This window comes from Nyctereutes procyonoides, unplaced genomic scaffold (genome assembly GCF_905146905.1).
Source record: "Nyctereutes procyonoides isolate TBG_1078 unplaced genomic scaffold, NYPRO_anot_genome, whole genome shotgun sequence".
Taxonomy (NCBI): domain Eukaryota; kingdom Metazoa; phylum Chordata; class Mammalia; order Carnivora; family Canidae; genus Nyctereutes; species Nyctereutes procyonoides.
In genome coordinates, this window is record NW_026575047.1 from 29,574,060 (window position 1) to 29,590,822 (window position 16,763).

The following is a 16,763-nucleotide window of genomic DNA, read 5'->3' on the forward strand; positions in this document are numbered from 1 at the left end:
GACGGGGTCCCGCCCACAGGCTTGTGTGGGGCGCGCTAGGAGACGTCACGTTGGCGCGGGGCACCCTGGGAAATGGAGTCGCCACGCCCAGCACACAGCCCGACGTGGTGAGACCGCGACGGTCCTCGCGAGGGTTTGGCTCCATCTCACGACCCGCGTTGGGGGCGGTTCTACAGCTGGTCCCATTTTACACCTGGGGAAACTAAGACTGGGGCAAAGGTTGTCAGGCCCTGACCTCTGGACATGCAGCCGAGTCCGACAGCCCAGCAGCCTCCGCCCGCCCGCCGGCCGCCCCTCCCCACCGATGGCTTCCGGCGCCCGTCACGCCCCGCGGGCCCCTACCCCGGAAGCGGGACGTGGGCGTGGCCGCGGCTTCCGTGCGTCCCGCCCCCGGTCGCGCGCTGATTGGCCGCGGGCGCCAACCGTCGGTATTTGAAACCGCGGCGGGCGGACGGTCTCCCGGACTCGGCGCCTCCCGCTCCCTGGGCTTCGCGTGGCCGCCGGCAGGTAGGCGGCGGCGGCTGGGTCCCGGAGTCCCGGGCTCGGGGCTCCATCCACTCTCCTCCCCCAGCCCCCGGCCCCCGCGGCATCAGGGCGGCGTCTGCCCTTGACCGACATTCCTCCCCGCTCTCCGCGCTCCTCCCGTGGCCCTGAGGTGCGCTGGCCGCGCCGCACCAGCCCCAGCGGCCGCCCGTCCGGGGACTCCTCCTCCCCGAGGTCCCGAGTAGCCCGGTTGCGGAGCCGCCCAGCCGCCGGGTGGGCTGCGTTGTGGCGGTCCAGGGGGCCCGTGTGTCAGGGTTTCTCCGGCCAGTCCGCTGGCCGCCCCCTCCTCGTCACCTCCTGAGCCTGTCCAGCCTCCAGCACCACTCGCTTCCGAGCCTTGCACACGTGCAGCTCCCACCCTCAGGCCGGCTGCGCAGTGTCCAGGGGTCCCACCACTGGACCCCAATCCGCAGCCTTTGGGGGCAGCTTCCTACTATTCCCTCCACGCTGCACCTGCGAGCCTCCCTGACTGCAGCTGCCCAGCCCTCCCGGTGCTGCCGATCCTCCCCACCTGCTCACCCACCTCCTGTGCTCCTGGGCTGCCTGGCCTGGCCGCCTCTGCTCCGGAGCCGCCTCCCCGCTGTGGGTGGAGGCCGAACCCACGCACCGCGGGGGCTGTTTACCCCCTCCCTCACGTACCCCACAGCCATCCAGCTCCTTTCTGCTTCACCCAGGTCACACCAAAAAAGAATTCCCCTTGAGTTCTGTTTCACTCCAGCTTCCACATCCTTAGGGGCCTGCTGGCCAGCCAGGGCCGACAACTGCACCCCTGGCTGGCTGCAGAAGCCTAGGACCCCCTACTTCCCTCCTACCTTTCCCTGGCCTCCACATTCCTGCCAGGGCATCTTGTTACCCTGACTCACCTCTTTCCAGGCCAGCCTCCTTCCTCTGCCCCAGCTGCCCTGGCCTGACTCCTCAAGCTGCAGTCTCCAGCATCCCCAACACCAGAAACACCTGTGATACTCCCACAGATGAGTCCTCTGGTGACTCCTGGCTTGGGAGTGTCACATTGATGACATGACCATCATGAGGACCTTGGGGAAGGAGGAGTGGGGGCTGTTCTAGAACATTCTGGGCCTCTATGTAGGTCACTGGTGCATGTTTCTAGACTCCAGGTCTCAGTGTAGTCCCCATCAAGTCATGCTGCATTTTGCTGGTTGGTGCCTTGTCCAGCTCTTTCTCTGGGGCTGGGCCCTCATGAGCCCCCAGGGTGCTCCCTGTTTCCCAGCCTGTGATGGGAGAGCAAGCCACAGCACTCTTCTGTTTCTTGCGCTCAGCTGACTTAGCAGCCTGCTGGAGCTGTGCTGTGGCCTGTGCCTTAAGCTTCCAACAGCCCAGCACCCCTGTCTCCTGACCTTTACCACTAAACCCCAGTGGTTTTCAGGACCTGAAAACCACTGGGCCTGAGGGCCCTTTACGGCCTGAGGGCCCTTACATCTCTTTTCTTGAGAAGTGACAGCTGCCCTAAAATAGGACAAGGACTGTCTGGCACAGGACATGCTGCCTGAGATGGGACTCACCTGTGCAGGAAGGGGACATCTCCCATGTGAGGCCAGCTTCTTGCGCTGGCCATTCATCCAAACTGCACAGCCCTCCCACTGACGCAAAGTGTCTGCTTTTCCAGAATGAGTCTGCAGATCTGCAACGATGAAAACGTCACTGGTGACAAAAGTACAGAAAACCATGAGTTCCTGTTTTCACCACCGGAACTTACTGGAAGACTGTCTGTTCTTCGTCTGTCACAAAAAGAAAATGTGCCACCCAAGAGCGTAGTCAAAGCTATGAAAGTAAGCATGTTTTGCCCCTGTTAACTACTGTGTGTCACGCCTTGGATCACCCTGGGACTTGCTTTCCTGGGGACTTAGGGAAGTGGGCAGGGCACTGCCGGCAGAGTTGCTCAAGACTTGAATTATTGAACAGGTCTCTTCTCCCAACAGGTGACTTTTCAGACTCCTCTTCGGGACCCACAGACACATCGGATATTAAGTCCTGGCATGAGCAGCAAGCTCGAGGTTCCTTTTGCTCTGGAGGATGCTTTTGGGTTAGAAAACTCTCCTCAAAACCGGATCCAGAAAGAGAAGTAAGTTGTTGATGCTGCTTGATGTATTGCAATTTGTTTGGTTTGGTTGGTTGTTTTAAAGATCTTATTTAGGGACACCTGGTGGCTCAGCAGTTGAGCATCTACCTTTGGCTCAGGGCATGATCCCTGAGTCCCGGGATCGAAGTCCCACATCGGGCTTCCTGCATGGAGCCTGCTTCTCTCTCTGCCTGTGTTTCTGCCTCTTTCTCTCTGTGTCTCTCAAGCATAAATAAATAAAATCTTTAAAAAATAAAATAAAGATCTTATTTATTTATGAGACGTAGAGATGTAGGCAGAGGGATCATGACCTGAGCCCAAGGCAGATGCTCAACCACTGAGCCACCCAGGTTTCCCTGATGTGATGCAATTTGTAACCCCTCCAGGGGATGTGGCAGGAAAATTGTTTTATCCTCAGTCACATCTGGTTGAGTTCCTCCTAGTTTCTGCTCTGAGCTCGTGCAGTGTGTTGCCTGGCTCACTTGCATTAGAGGTCATTTGTTAGTAGAAAAACAAATGACGAAAAATACAGAACAAAGTTTAAGGGGTTTTTTGTTGGGTATTTTTTTTTTAAGGTCTTTATATATTTTAAAAGAGAGCAGGAGTGGGGAGGGGAAGAGTGAGAAGGAGAGAGAACCTCAACCTCACACCCTGAGATCGCCTCATACCCTAAGATCACAGCCTGAGCTGAATTCAAGAGTTAAACGCTCAACTTTTGAGCTGAACTCAAATCAGACTGAGCCACCAAGTGCCCCAAATAAGTTTATGTTCCACTCCTTTACTGTGCCTTTGCCAGCAGATTGGCCTGGGTTTTGTTTTTCTAATTTCATGAAATGTCTGATCACAACTCCAAGGAAGGATGCTCTGTGATTATGGTTCTTTATTCACACCAATAGGGACTCCTTTCTACTTGCAAGCCAGCCTTGGGTGTTCTCAGTGTCAAACCCTGCTCTGTCAGAAGGCAGAGCTCTCGATCTTGCCTTTCTCTTTGGTGAAAATCTTGACCTTCTTGTGCCCTGTTCCTGACTGTGTAGCTAGTGGCCCTTACCTGAAAGGGGGAAATCAGCTAGCACAGAAAACCTTAACTGATTAATTATTTGTCACATCTGTACTATATCTCTCAGGAATCTGTGTGATTTAGGGGTGTTTGGGGTCTCAATTGGTGAATCCTCTGCCTTCAACTCAGGCCATGATCCCAGGGTGCTGGGATCGAGCCTTGCATTGGGCTCCTGGCTCAGCAGAGTCAGCTTCTCCCTTACCTTCTGCACCTCCCCCTGCTTGTGATCACTCGTTCTCCTTGTCTTTCTCTACCTGATAAGTAAACTTTAAAACGAACAAACAAAACTTGTGTGATCTAGTTGGTCCACCAGCTTTGATTTATGAGGACATACTTGCTAAAGTTAATCCTAAGAAGAGTGTTGACTGAACATTCCTCTTTCCTGTTTGTAACTAACGTGTTCTCGTGAACTGAATTATAATTAAAAAGCTAATAGGTTCCTTAATATTAACTAAATTTGTTTCTAAAAAGTCAACAGCTTACAAAGGAGGTTGACCTCAAAATGACCAATGGAATTCTCCAGAAACCAATGATGACCAATGCCAATGCCCCTCCTGGCGATGTGAGAGCAGTCTCTGAAGATAGGCGACATTCCAGTGGGCCCACCTCCACTCACCTGGCCAGCCTGGATCCCTCAAGCTCTCCCCAGATGCCAGAAAGTCTTGAAAATCAAGTGGCTTCTCTAGGACAAACGTCTGTGAGCCCTGAGCAAGCCTTGGAGGAAAGTGTTCGCTCTTATTTCTTAGAGAAAAGTATTATGTCCACCTCTGAAATCCTAGAAGACTCTTCCCAGATGGCTCCCCAAGACAGAACAGAAGACCCTCACAGAGCTGCCAGAGAAAATTCGAACCAGGTCCCTGCATCCTCATCCGGGGCTACTTGGCCACCTGGCACTCAGCCTACAGAAGCATGTGCAGAAGGACCCTTCGCAGACCTGCCTGGCAAGGCCCCAGCCAGCCCTGAGGACCCCTTTGGTCCTAGGAACACCATCCTGGCCAGCCCTCTGAAGGCTAGAGGGGCCCCATCCCCAAGTCCTCAGAAGGAAGAAGCTGATGACCAAAGGGTCAGCTCGTGGAGCAACAGACCCATAAGGCTAGAATTTGATTTCTCTGACAATGCCACCAGCAAAAGGGAACTGGGGGAGAGACCCAGCCTTAAACGTCCTTCCAGGGTATCAGAGGCCAGGCAGGAAAATCCGCCCAAGGAGGCAGATGAGGAGCCCATTCCCCTTCTCCGGGGGTCTTACAACCTGGACTGGAACAAGCTGGATGACCCAGACTTTAACCCGTTTGAAGGTGGAAGAGAGGCCCAGCCCCCAGAAAGCCCCCAGAGCAGGCCAGCTGGACCTATGGCCAAGAAGCTGCATGCTGGTCCCGAGGCCACAGGGTACTCCCCTCTGAGCCAGTGAGTACTTGGTGGTGGGGGAGTAGCTAGCTGCTTGGTAGTGTGCACGCTAGAGGACCACAGACCAGAGATGCACATACATGCTCCCAAGAAGGGGTCTTGGAGCACACATAGGCTGCAGAGGCATGCTGGTCCTGGATCCCAAGACCGGGGAGGGTGCTCACAGCCACTGTAGATCGTGGAGGAGCATCCATGGCGGAGCCCCGTTCCGTCCCCTCCACAGGGGTGGGGCTATCCACATGCTTGCTAAGGGCATTGCCTATAAAAAAAACTGGAAATTTAGAAAGCTCTCTAGCGAATTCTGTCCGTAGTCCCAGAGCCAGTGGAGTGGCTCTCCATGCTTTCTGGGGTGCTCTGGCCCTCTCATGGTGCTCTCTGGGGATGGCTGCTTAGTGGCCACTGAGTGCTGGGTCCCAAGAGGAGCTTAGCTAGTGCCCAGCCACTTGTACCTGCTGCTTGTTGGTGGGACGTGTTGGGGCTAGCAGTCCGGCTAGGGAGGATCCTGGCCCTGGTAACTGGTGACCCTCCCCCGAGCATGTTTGCCAATGTCCTAATGAAACAGGACCAGTGAAGCTTTGGGGGTGGCTCCCAGAGCAGACTCAGCCTGGGAGCTCCTGGCCGAGTCCCATGAGCACAGGATTCTTGGGCAGTTGAGGTTGGCAGAGGTGGCCCTGCCACTCAGGTGTGTCTTCATTAGGCAGCTCCAGGCTAGGGCACAGGCCCTGCTGACCCCATCTCTTCAGGCAGGTGCCTACGGCCTCGGCAGAGGACGCACATGAGGTGCAGACGGCGGCAGGGACCCCAGGCACGGCGGGTGAGGTAGGGCCACGAGCACAGCCCATGCCTCCGTTGTGTGGGTCCTTGGGCAGAGGGAGGCTGGTGGAGATGGGGTGGGACGCAGGGCAGCACCCAGAGCCTCCTACACACCCCTATCCCGCTAAGACTGGGGGAGGCACGGGTCCCACACGGGACCTCTGGTGCCCGAGCTGCCCAAATTGAGCCGGCCTTCCTGCAGGAGGGAGCAGCAGAGCGCGCAGGGGCATCCGCTCCAGCAGGCAGCCTGGGAGGTCCTCCACAGGACCCAAAGCCAGCCTCAGACCCCAAGGAGGAGTGCTTCCGAGACCCCACTGAGGGTATGTTGTCCCCAGGTCACTTGTCTGTCCCCACCAGCGGGGCACTGCTCCAAGCACTGGTGTTTAGAGGTGTTTTTCTGGAGACTCCGTGCTGTGACTTGAAGCAAGGCGCCCAGAGGCCACTGGTTTCTCAGGAGACAGATGCTCTCAGGATGTAGCCCTAATGTGAAGGCGTCCTGGGGCCAGAAATTGGGCTCAGGAAAGCGGGCTGGGGGTGGGGATGTGGCTCTGCACTGCATATACATGGGTGGGGCCTTGCCAGTTCTGGGGGAAATGCTTTTGGAGGGGAGCCCAGATGGGGCACAAGCACCTCTGACCTCTCTGACGCAGCAGGCCCTGAGGTGGTTCCAGGGGGAATCTGGAATTGAACTGCCTCGAGAGCCTTAAGGCAACGTGATTGCCTCCCTATTTAACCTGCACACCTAGAGAAGAGTGGAAATGGAATGCAGGGTTGGTCTGTGGAGGAATGATCCCAGGGATCTCACCACTGTGGCACAAAAGCCACAGAGACCCCGGAGTCCTGTGAGTCCCATGTCTGGTTTGTCTTCCTGCGCATCAGGTTTTCTAGAGTCCTACACCTGTACCACAACATCAGCGTTTCCTTTCCTGGCGGCTAGCACGGCACCGCGCAGATGGGCCATAGTTGGCACATCAGTCCACCCGTTGATGGGCGTCGGGGTTGTTTGCCCTTTTTGACGGTTTGAAGGCTACTGTGAGCTCTCACATACATGTGTTCATGTGCCTGTGAGGGTTCTGTTGTCTTGGGCATAAACCTAGAAAGTGATCTGGGTCACGCAGTAACTCTGGGTGAAACTGAGGAACCACCAGGGTGCTTTCTAAAGTGGCTGCAGCACATAAGGATCTCAGGGCACCAGTGTTTGAGGGTCCCGATTTCTCCAGGCCTTGTCGCCCCCAGGGCCACTGTGACCCGATTCCAGCCGTCCAGGGTGGGAGTGCAGGGGGTCAGGTGCACCTCCGCGTGTTTTGACCTGCATCTTCCTGGTGACGAGCCTCTTTCCTGTGCCTTTCAGACCTTCTGCAGTGTTTGCTCTGGTCCTTCCCCTGCTGTTCCACTGTTGAGTTTTTATTGTTGAGTCGTCAGGGCCTTTGGATCTATCATAGGTGGGGACTTCTTACCAGACGTGTGACATGGAGGGAACCGTCTCCCATCCTGTGGGCTTCCTCCCTCCCGATGGTGTCCTTTGAGGCACAGACGTTAACCTGAAGTCCCGTTTATCTCTTTTTTGTTTTTTTCTTTGTGTTTTTGGTGTGAAGTCAATACCGTAAGGATTTACCCTTATTTTCTAAAAACATTACAATTACAACATTTACATTTGATTTTGAGTTAATTTTCATAGATGACATGAGCCACCCTTAGATTTTTTTTAAACAAGTGTGTGTGTGTGTGTGTGTGTGTGTGTGTGTGTGTGTGTGTGTGTTATCAGGAATTAAGGGACTCTCTAGGGTAGTTCTAAACAGTAGCTCTTGGGCAGCCCAGGTGGCTCAGCGGTTTAGCGCCGCCTTCAGCCCAGGGTGTGATCCTGGGGACCTGGGATCGAGTCCCGCATCAGGCTCCCTGCATGGAGCCTGCTTCTCCCTCTGCCTGTGTCTCTGCCTCTGAGTGTGTGTGTGTCTCTCATGAATGAATGAATTAATCAATTAATTAATTAATAAAATAAACAGTAGTTCTTAACCACGGCAGTTTGGTCCTGGGGACACTTGGTCATCATGCCTGGAGCGAAGCTGTTCAGCTCCCACAGGACACAAGACAACCCCACAAAGTGCCCTGGCCCCAGGAGTCATTAGTGTGAGACCAGAAACCCTGCTACAAAGCACAGAATTGTTGGCTGCAGGTCCAGGCTAGGCAGGGAAAGGGATTGTCCTAGCCTCAGTGCTGCAGGGCGGGAAGCACTGGGCTACTGTTTGCTGTGCCCGAGCAGCAGGACCCGCCCACCCCGTGGGCCAGTAACGGCTGCCCTGACCCTATGCTTCTCAGTCCTAGGCACAGGAGCTGAGGTGGACTACCTGGAACAGTTCGGGAGTTCCTTGGTGAGTACCTGCACCTTCGTGGTGGTCTCTTCCTGAGTATGCTTCTCAGGAGGGAGCTCTTTCTAGAACAGCCCTGAGCCACCATCACGCCTCTTAAGATCACGATGGCCCTACTGCCCCACTGTGGTGTCCACACCTCCCCGGGAACCTCCCACCCAGGGCCCTTCCCAAGCCACACTCACAGCTTCCAATGCCCATCTCAAGCTCCCGTGCCAAGGTAAACTCGAGTGCACACTGCCCTATGCTGAGGAAGGCCTCCTCGGGTGACAGTGACTTGCCTGTCCCTTCAGTTCAAGGAGTCAGCCCTGAGGAAACAGTCCTTGTACCTCAAGTTTGACCCGCTCCTGAAGGACAGCCCTCGGAGACCAGTGCCTGTGGCACCGGAGACCAACAGGTACTCCTCCCCCCGGTCATGGGGCTTCAGGATGGCCATTGGTCAGTATTTCTAGACTACGTGGGGACATGCCAATTCCAGCTCAGGAAGGTAGACTGTAGCAGCATCCCCTGGAGCCTCTCAGGTACCCGGGAGTGATTGTGGTCAGCTGCAGCCCCTACCTGTCCTTGTGAGTGAGGCTCCGTGAGCACATGGGCACCCCCCTCTCCTTCACGGTCTGCGGTGGCCTGTGCTGCAGCAACAGAGCCTTAGGCAGAGTCAGGCCATTGTGACAGAGGCTGTGGGGCCCAGGACCCAAAGACCTTTCTTCCTTGGCCTTTGGGGAAGCCGGGTACGCTGACCTTCTATTTTGGGTCTCAGCACACAGGACAGCACACAGGACATGGCCGCACCTCCCTCAGGCAGCCCACCCGAGGCAAAGCTAGTGGAGTTGGATTTCCTAGGAGCCCCAGATGCTCCCGTAAGTGATACAAAGAGATGCCTCTGGTGAAAGGGGCTGAGGGGTAGCTCACCGTGCTGCTCTGGGAGCCCTCTGAGGGCTTGTCACCCCCACAGGTGCTGGATCCGCCTCCCTGTGTCTTTGGGCCTGGAGGCCCGCTGCTGCCCTTGGGCTCCATCGTGGATGTGCTGCAGTACACCCAGAAGGACATGGATGCAGCGGTGAGGGCAAGGCATGGCGTCCACGGGCTGCTGAGGCCAACAGCTCTGAGCACCAGCTTTCCTTGGGTGGCTGCAGGGAGAACTGGACATGTCACTTACGGGCTCCCCAGCCCAAGGACCTGGAACTCCTGTACTTCTGCCTTTTTACACGCTGAGGGTCACAGGCATCCTCCAAGGGCACTGCTCTGACCACCTTGGGGTGGTAAAGCAGGACTGCTGGGCCTTGCACCCCCATATCTCCTTGCTGCCCCGCTGTCCCCGGGATGGTGTTTGGCCTGGCCCCTCCTGGGACCCAGGCTGGGATATGCCCCTGACTAGACACATCCAGGCCGCCTCTGCCAGCAGCTGAGTCCTGCCCTGCTCTTGGTGCCCCATGGCCACTGTCCCGCTCAGAGCTAACCAGGAGCTCACGGCGTCAGGCCCCTTCCCCTCTGCAGGTGGCTCTCCCAGCCTTGCCTATGGCTGAGGATGTCCCCCATCTACCCACACAGATGTGCTCTCCCTGGTCACTAGCTGGCCCCAGTACCTCCAGTGAGGCACCAGGTCCTCAGCCTGCTCCAGGCTCCTCACAGCCAGCCCCCCAACTCTGACACATTGCCCCAGAGACCCTGGGCACAAGGTGGTACCCAATGTCCATGTGACGTGTGGTTTGTGTAGGTGGAAGCCATGAGAGAAGAGAACTCCTTGCTGAGGAGCAGGTGTGACACACTCCATGCGAAGAATCTGGAAATGGGGTAAGGGCCGTGGTGGGCTTGGGCGGCTTGGGTCCACCTGCTGCACGGGGTCACCAGCACGTCTGTTCTTCCCACAGGAAGATAATGGACGGGTTTGAGGGGATCGTGTATCAGGCAATGGGTGAGTGCTGCTGGCCTGGGCGCCTCTGGCAGAGCAGTCAAGGCCAGTGAGGGAGCATCTGGCAGTCAGGAGAGCGGGTGGTGCTGGGTGGGCATCTGGGGCCTCAGTGGGTCGGTACCCATGGTGTCCAGCTGTGGAGGTGTCAGGCAGGCTGAGCGTAAGTACCTCACCTTGGGCAAAGCCTCAAGCTCCGGGGGGCCCCTGGCCTGGGGACCCACTCCAGAGCTGCCCCAAGTTCCTATGATCCACCCCCCTACCCCAAGGGCTGGCATTGAGGCAATGGCTGTTTCTGGGCTCTCGTGCCCCTGTCCCCCAGGCTCTGCTCTAGAAGGCCACCTTGGAGAGGGGCCCTGTCACCCGGCCCTTAGTGGGACCGGCTCTCCTCCACCACCATGCCTCCCCTGCCTCCGGTTTGCCATAGTCTGTGGCACAAGCACATAGGGTGCTCCTCTAATCCCAAGAATGTGTTTCTCTTCCCTTCAAGAGGAGGCTCAGAAACAGAAGGAACTAGCAAAAGCTGAGATCCAGAAGATTCTAAAGGAAAAAGACCAGTTGGCTGCAGACCTGAGCTCCATGGAAAAGTCTTTCTCTGACCTCTTCAAGCGGTTTGAGAAACAGAAGGAAGTGATCGAGGGGTATCACACAGTAGGTGGTGCTGGGTGGGCCTGTGCCCGTTGTCCAGCAGAGGGTCCCAGAGGAGGGGAGGGCTTGGCCCCCAAGCCAGCCTGCCTTGTGTCCTCACCTTGGTGGGGGCTGCAAGCTGCTCTCTCTCCAGGAAGACCACGCAGCTTGGCACTTGGCTGTGCCCAGGGTCGGGGGAGGTTCCTATCCATCAAGGGGCGCGCAGCACGAGCTGTGGGGCCTGGAGATGGAGCCACGGCAGGCTGAGCAGGTGCCTTCTGGAGGAAGGCCTGGGCCACACACACCTCAGTGGTCCCGCCACATGCACCCGCAGGAGTCGGGCCACACATGGGGTGACCTGGCACAGGTGGATGCGTTCTGGGGACACAGCAGGGCCAGGGCTCCCCTGCGGCTGACCATTTCTTCCTCTGGGAGGGGAGGGCGCCTAAAGGAGCTAGTCTCTACCCAGAGGACATAGGGAAGCACATGTGTGGCTTGCAGTGACTATGTAGTTGCTGGAGGGGCCTGTGGGGTGGTGGGGGAGCCAGAAGGTGCTGCCTGATGTGTTGGATGGAGGGAAGCAACGGGCAGAACTGACAGGTCCCTGTTGCCATGAAGGATCCTGGGGCCTCTGCCTCCAGCCTTCCCCCTGCCTACAACCTGCCTCCACCTGTGCCTCTCAGCTGTTGCTTTGTAATGGCCTGAAGCCAGAGCTCCGACTGCTGTGGGGCTGTGGTTACGTGGCCCTCGGGACAGCCCCAGTCCCTGTCTACATCTTCCCTCCTGTGGCCAGCGATGCCCGCCTGAGGCCTGGGTGCTGCGTGACCGGCAGGTTGAGGGGATGGGGGGAGCTGTAGGCAGCGGTGGCAGCTGTGAGGGACTGGGTCCATCCTGAGCCACACACTGGGGGCACCAGCAACGTCCTTGTGGCCTTACTCGTTGGGCCTGTCCACACCTGACCAAAGCCAGGCCTGGGGTGGGGAGGGGCTCTGACAGTGGTGCACTGCTGGCGGTACATGTTCACTCATTCTTCAAAGAATGAAGAATCTCTGAAGAAGTGTGTCGAGGATTACATAGTGAGGATTGAGAAGGAGGGCCAGCGGTACCAGGCCCTGAAGGCCCACGCAGAAGAGAAGCTCAAGCTGTGAGTGCAGCTGGGAGAGCCCCAGCGGGGCTGGAAGTGGGCGGAGAAACGTCCAGCAAGTCTGGGGAGGGAGCTCCTGTGCTGACCTCTCAGCCTTGTCCTCTGTGTCTCCAGGGCCAGTGAGGAGATAGCCCAGGTGCGCGGCAAGGCCCAAGCGGAGGCCCTGGCCTTCCAGGCCAGCCTGAGGAAGGAGCAGATGCGCATCCAGTCACTGGAGAAGACAGTAGAGCAGAAGGTGGGCTCATGGACCCACAGCACCTGGGGGTGGCAGGGACCTGGAACAGAGGCTGTTGGCCGGTACCCAGAAGCAGGGACTCAGGGCACCCGGCTCTCATCTCGGGCTCAGCCCCACGGCGGGTAAAGGGGTGACTTAAATCCCAGTTTGTTTTCTTGAAGATTTTGACTTTTTTCTTTCAGACTAAGGAAAATGAAGAATTAACCCGAATCTGTGATGACCTCATTTCCAAGATGGAGAAGATCTGACCTGACGCCCCTCCCCCCCCCTTTCTGTATATCTGTCTGTCTGTCTGGGGAAGGTTTTGTGTTCTTTCCTCTCACTTAACCTCTGGTTTTTAAACTAGACTACTTTAAGAAGAGTAAATAAAGTTTCCCTTAGGTTCCTGTGACCTGTGCACCTTGCGGTTGCCTGTGAGTGCCAGCCCTGCCCTTGACTTCACACCACCACGCAGTCCCCACGGGGAACCAGTAGCGCCCCCATGCTGGTGGCTGGGACGTCAATGCTGCCCACCCCCACGAGTGTGGGCCCTGCCCATACCTCCCACAGCAGGCTGGCCTTCTGGCCGTGCCCTCACAGCATGGCCCCTGGATGCAGCCAGATGGATACCTGTCCCCAGGTGGTGCTGGGGTGCTAGCACTGTCCTCAAGCAGGCAGAGGGCACAGGGGAGAAAACACGCCCGTGGACATAGGTAAGGAGAGGCTCGTGCCCAGACCTGAGGACGAACGGCCAGCAAGAGAGAACAGGGGCCCCAACACCAAGCCCAGGGCGGTGTTGCCTGTGAGGAGGCCTCAGCATCCCAATGCCACCCGGGGGTGGGCAGCACTGATGTCCTGACCCCCAGTAGGGGCACTGCCAGCCGCAGGCCTTGGCACAAGGTCCAGGGTGGGAGGTGACTATGGGGCCAGCCAGCAGAGCATCCTGGACTCCCCAGGTGGAGAGCATGTTTGTTCTGAGCATTTGAGGGGACGTGCCTGGTACTGGGACAGAGCCAGGCTGGGAGCAGGAACTGAGGGGCCCCTGACTCCAGGCCTCCCCTGTCCCCTGTCCTCTGCCCTCATGACCTTCCTGCCCGCAGTCCCAGGATCTCTGCCCTTGTGGCACCTCCCATCCATAACCTCCCTCACTCAAGAACCCCCAGGACTGGCCCCGGCAGGTGCTGCCCTACAGCCATCACCTCTGCTCAAAAGCCACTTCTCAGAGTGGCCTCCTTGACATCACCAAGCCAAACCAGGTGCGTCTGGGGGCACCGGTGTCCGGGAACTCCCTTGCTAGCCCTGCCCAGGCCCCTGCAAATGAGGCCTCCACTTAAGTGTTCTTCCCACGCAGAGGCCACCCCTTGCCACCTCCCAGCAGGCAGGCCGGGCTGACCACCCACAATAACCCGACAGGCTCCTCCACCCGGAGCTCTGTGATTCCTCTGTACCACTGGCCGTGCCCCCCTCTGCTCCCCCGTTCCCCTGCGAGAGGTTAGGGTTAGGGCACGTGGACCCTAGAAGCCATCCCCTTAAGAGCAGAACTGGGTGTCGCAGGGTTTGTGTACAATCAGCTGGCCCTGGCTGGCAAGGGGGTGTGGGCAAGAAGCGTGGCACCACCCAGGCTGGCCCAGCTGCAAGGCCTGCCCCTCTGAAGCAGCGCTCTGGGCCGTCCTCATCATACTAGCTCTTCCCCAGGATGACTGGGGCTCCTGCTCTTGACATACAGTCCCTCCCACCCTACTCCAAACCTCGTAACCTCTTCCTTGCCCGCCACCCCTCGTGTCAGCCCTAACCCTGTCCCTGGGACCCACCTACCTGCCCTACACAGGAACCTGCCCCACCATACTCCTCCCCTGCACAGGAACCCCCGCCACACCCCCACCGAGGAAGAGCTTCAAGAGCCTACTGAGGCCCACAGGGACCAAAGGCCACAGTGGGAGAAGAGGCCGGGCAGGGCACAGGTTGTGGGCAGCACCTCTTCTGCCTGGGGACAGGACCGGGCAGCCCTGCAGCCTCATTGGCCCCGCAGGCACGTCTGGCATGGGCAGCACGGTGGCCACGTAGCAGCAGGGCTCTTGCCTCTCTGCAGGGTCGGGGCTGCCCTGAAGAGGTCTGTAGGGGCAACCTCCTCACTCAGGCCTGCCTGCCTGGTCTCTCTGCCACCCACCCTCACCGAGTGCTGCCGCCGGGGCCCTGTCCCCTGCCGGGGCCTCTCTAAGCCAGGCCAAGGAGTCTGCCCAGAGAAGGCCAGTCGGGGCAGCAGGCCGTGCTGAGGACACGGGCCGCCGGGCAGCATCCTGGGCCAGGAGCCTCTCTCCGGGACAAAGGGGCCTTGTGCGACTGAATGGGTGTTTATACTGGAGCCTGAGCTGACTCGGGCCTGCAAGGCCGGGCAGGCCTGGCACAGGTCTTCCCCGGGTAAACACCGCCAAGCCAGGCATGCGGCGCTGCGGCTCAACTTCCGCACCCTGCGTTCCCCGCATGCGATACCCACGGCGTCTGGGGACACAGAGTCTGCCTCCAGGTCCCCAGAAAGGAGCGGGGGGGGGAGGGGGGAGTAGGGTCAGTAGGGTGGGTGCAGAGGCCTCATTAGCCGGGCACCCAGGGGCTGCCAGCTATCTTTCTCCTGCCCGGGACATGAGCACCTCAGGGTGTGGGATGCCCCCCCAAGCCTGTGGAGAATCCTCCTCTTATGAACTGAATGTGCATCCCCAAACTCCCGTGACAAGTCTAACCCCCTAGCAGGATGGTATCAGGATGGGGCAGGGGTTGCTTAGGGAGGGGATTAGGTTAGGTAGGTCATGAGGGACTGGGACACTCGGCATGAGTGCCCCACCTGACCTCCCCCGACCTGTGGCCACCACACCCCGCTGCGAGGGCTGCTGGCCAGGAGTTGCCAGCCACGTGGCTCCATCCCCCTGGGGGAGGAGCAGGGGATTGGCCACCTTTGCGGCCCCCAGCTGTAGGTCACCATCTGTTCCCCCTCACCATTGCCTCTCCCTGAAGTCAAGTGCTGCCTCCACCCACAGCTGCCCCCAGCCCCAGTGGAACCCCACACTCTCCTTGGCCCCTTAGAAGGGAATGAGGATTTCTGCGTGGCCAAGTGGGTGCCCAGAAGGCCCTTTCTTGGGCAGGCCACCCCGTCTGTGCCACTCTGTTTCTGGAAAGACCGAAGGGCATTCGTGCTGTGTGTGCATGTGTGACCTGGGCTCTGGGCTCCCTCACTGGCCCCTCTGCTACCCTGGGTGTGCTGGGCTCATGTCACTCATGCCTTCTTGGGAGGTCCTGGCAGGCAGAGGCCAGCAAGCCACCACACCACTTTGGTCCCAGTGACTGCTCTCTAGCCCCCAGCCAGCTCCTGTTTCCAATGAGTCTGCATGAGGCCAGAATGCAGCCCAGATGGGGTGCACTCAGGAGGTGGGCACATGTGTCGGGGTGTGTGCATGAGGTGGACAGCACGCCTGTGGGGCTGCACATGTGGGGACATGCCCCCCGGCCCTGCTCCTAGAGGCCTCCATTCCCAGGACCCCTGCACTGCCCGGCCTGGCTCCTCTGACCCTCCTGCTCTCTGAGACCAAGGCTGTGAGGCAGCCGCTGGGCCAGGAAGCCTGCAGGGGGTGCCATTGGGCTGGACTGGGCTGCCTCCTGCCAAGCCTCCACCCTAGGGTCCTGCTCAGCTGTTGGGGGCACCAATCCTCCCCCCTACACCTCCCCTCTACCCAGTAGACCCCCGTGCACCAACCCAGGCCTACCCCAAAGTCTAGCAGGGGTGCTGGGTGAGGAACTCCCAGGGTGGGGCCAGCATCATCCCCTGAGGCTCTGGGCAAGCTGGGGGGGGGGTGGGAGGGGTAGACAGCCCCTTCCCTCCCTGCCCAGTCTTAGTCCAGCAATGTTGGGGGTGGGAGGCACTGCACCCTGGCCCCCCTGATCACCAGCCAGGCAACAGAGCACAATAATACTTCAGGAGTGGGCCAGACTCTTCAAAGAAAACCCTCTGCCCTCAACCTGGCCCTGGGTTCCAGGTGTCTGTAGAGTGAACACAGGGGTAGACAGATGTGTGGGCAGCAGGAAACCCCCAGGTCCCCTTGCTCTAGGACATCCCTCCTGCAGACAGCGGGTGCACTGACAGGGTGTACGAATGAGTGAGTGGGGGAGGGAGGGAGGGAATGACCCAGTGAGGGGAGGCTGTGCCCAGCACAGGAGCCAGGTGCCCAGAGGCGGTACCCTCTGACGTGGTCGTCCTGGCCAACTGGGAGAAGATGCCCCAGTCCTGTGTGCACCCAGCCCCCGCGGGCCCACATTGGGCTTACCCTGGGTTGGAATCCTAGGGACCCAGGTGTTCACTCTGCTGGGGCAGAGATGGGGCAGGCAGGGCTGTGGGAGAGCACGCTTGTGTTTATCTCAACGGGGTGACATGTGACACTGAGCTTCCTTGAGGAGGGGGCGCCTGAGCTGGGCTGCAGAGAGGTGGCCGGCCAGTGGGCCACTGGCCTGGCCTGCTGTCTATCCGTCTGTTGGGTGTCCAATGGTGCTGTGTATGCCGACGGGGAGAGAGCCAGACTTGCAGCCAGCTCACGGGGTCCCACCAGAGGGCGGTCTTTCCCTGGCGTGC

The 16,763-nt window shown here is 58.8% G+C and overlaps 1 protein-coding gene across 1 annotated transcript; it reads left to right on the top strand.

Moving 5' to 3' along the window:
* Window positions 1-120: 120 nt before the first annotated feature.
* Window positions 121-12,563, top strand: TACC3 (transforming acidic coiled-coil containing protein 3). Its single transcript, XM_055326811.1, has 16 exons — window positions 121-507; window positions 2,168-2,330; window positions 2,481-2,623; window positions 4,149-5,081; window positions 5,825-5,900; window positions 6,097-6,214; window positions 8,211-8,263; window positions 8,554-8,657; window positions 9,018-9,117; window positions 9,213-9,317; window positions 9,975-10,051; window positions 10,129-10,172; window positions 10,657-10,817; window positions 11,831-11,937; window positions 12,052-12,172; window positions 12,355-12,563. The coding sequence occupies exons 2-16, from the start codon at window positions 2,169-2,171 to the stop codon at window positions 12,418-12,420; spliced, it is 2,370 nt and encodes a 789-aa protein (XP_055182786.1). The 5' UTR covers window positions 121-507; window position 2,168; the 3' UTR covers window positions 12,421-12,563.
* Window positions 12,564-16,763: the final 4,200 nt, after the last annotated feature.

Excerpts from the sequence above, each read along its gene's own strand:
- TACC3 (XM_055326811.1), top strand. The coding sequence starts at position 2,169 with ATGAGTCTGCAGATCTGCAACGATGAAAACGTCACTGGTGACAAAAGT. Across the intron at positions 10,173-10,656 it reads GATCGTGTATCAGGCAATGG|AGGAGGCTCAGAAACAGAAG; the intron begins GTGAGTGCTGCT and ends CTTCCCTTCAAG. Across the intron at positions 11,938-12,051 it reads GCAGAAGAGAAGCTCAAGCT|GGCCAGTGAGGAGATAGCCC; the intron begins GTGAGTGCAGCT and ends CTGTGTCTCCAG.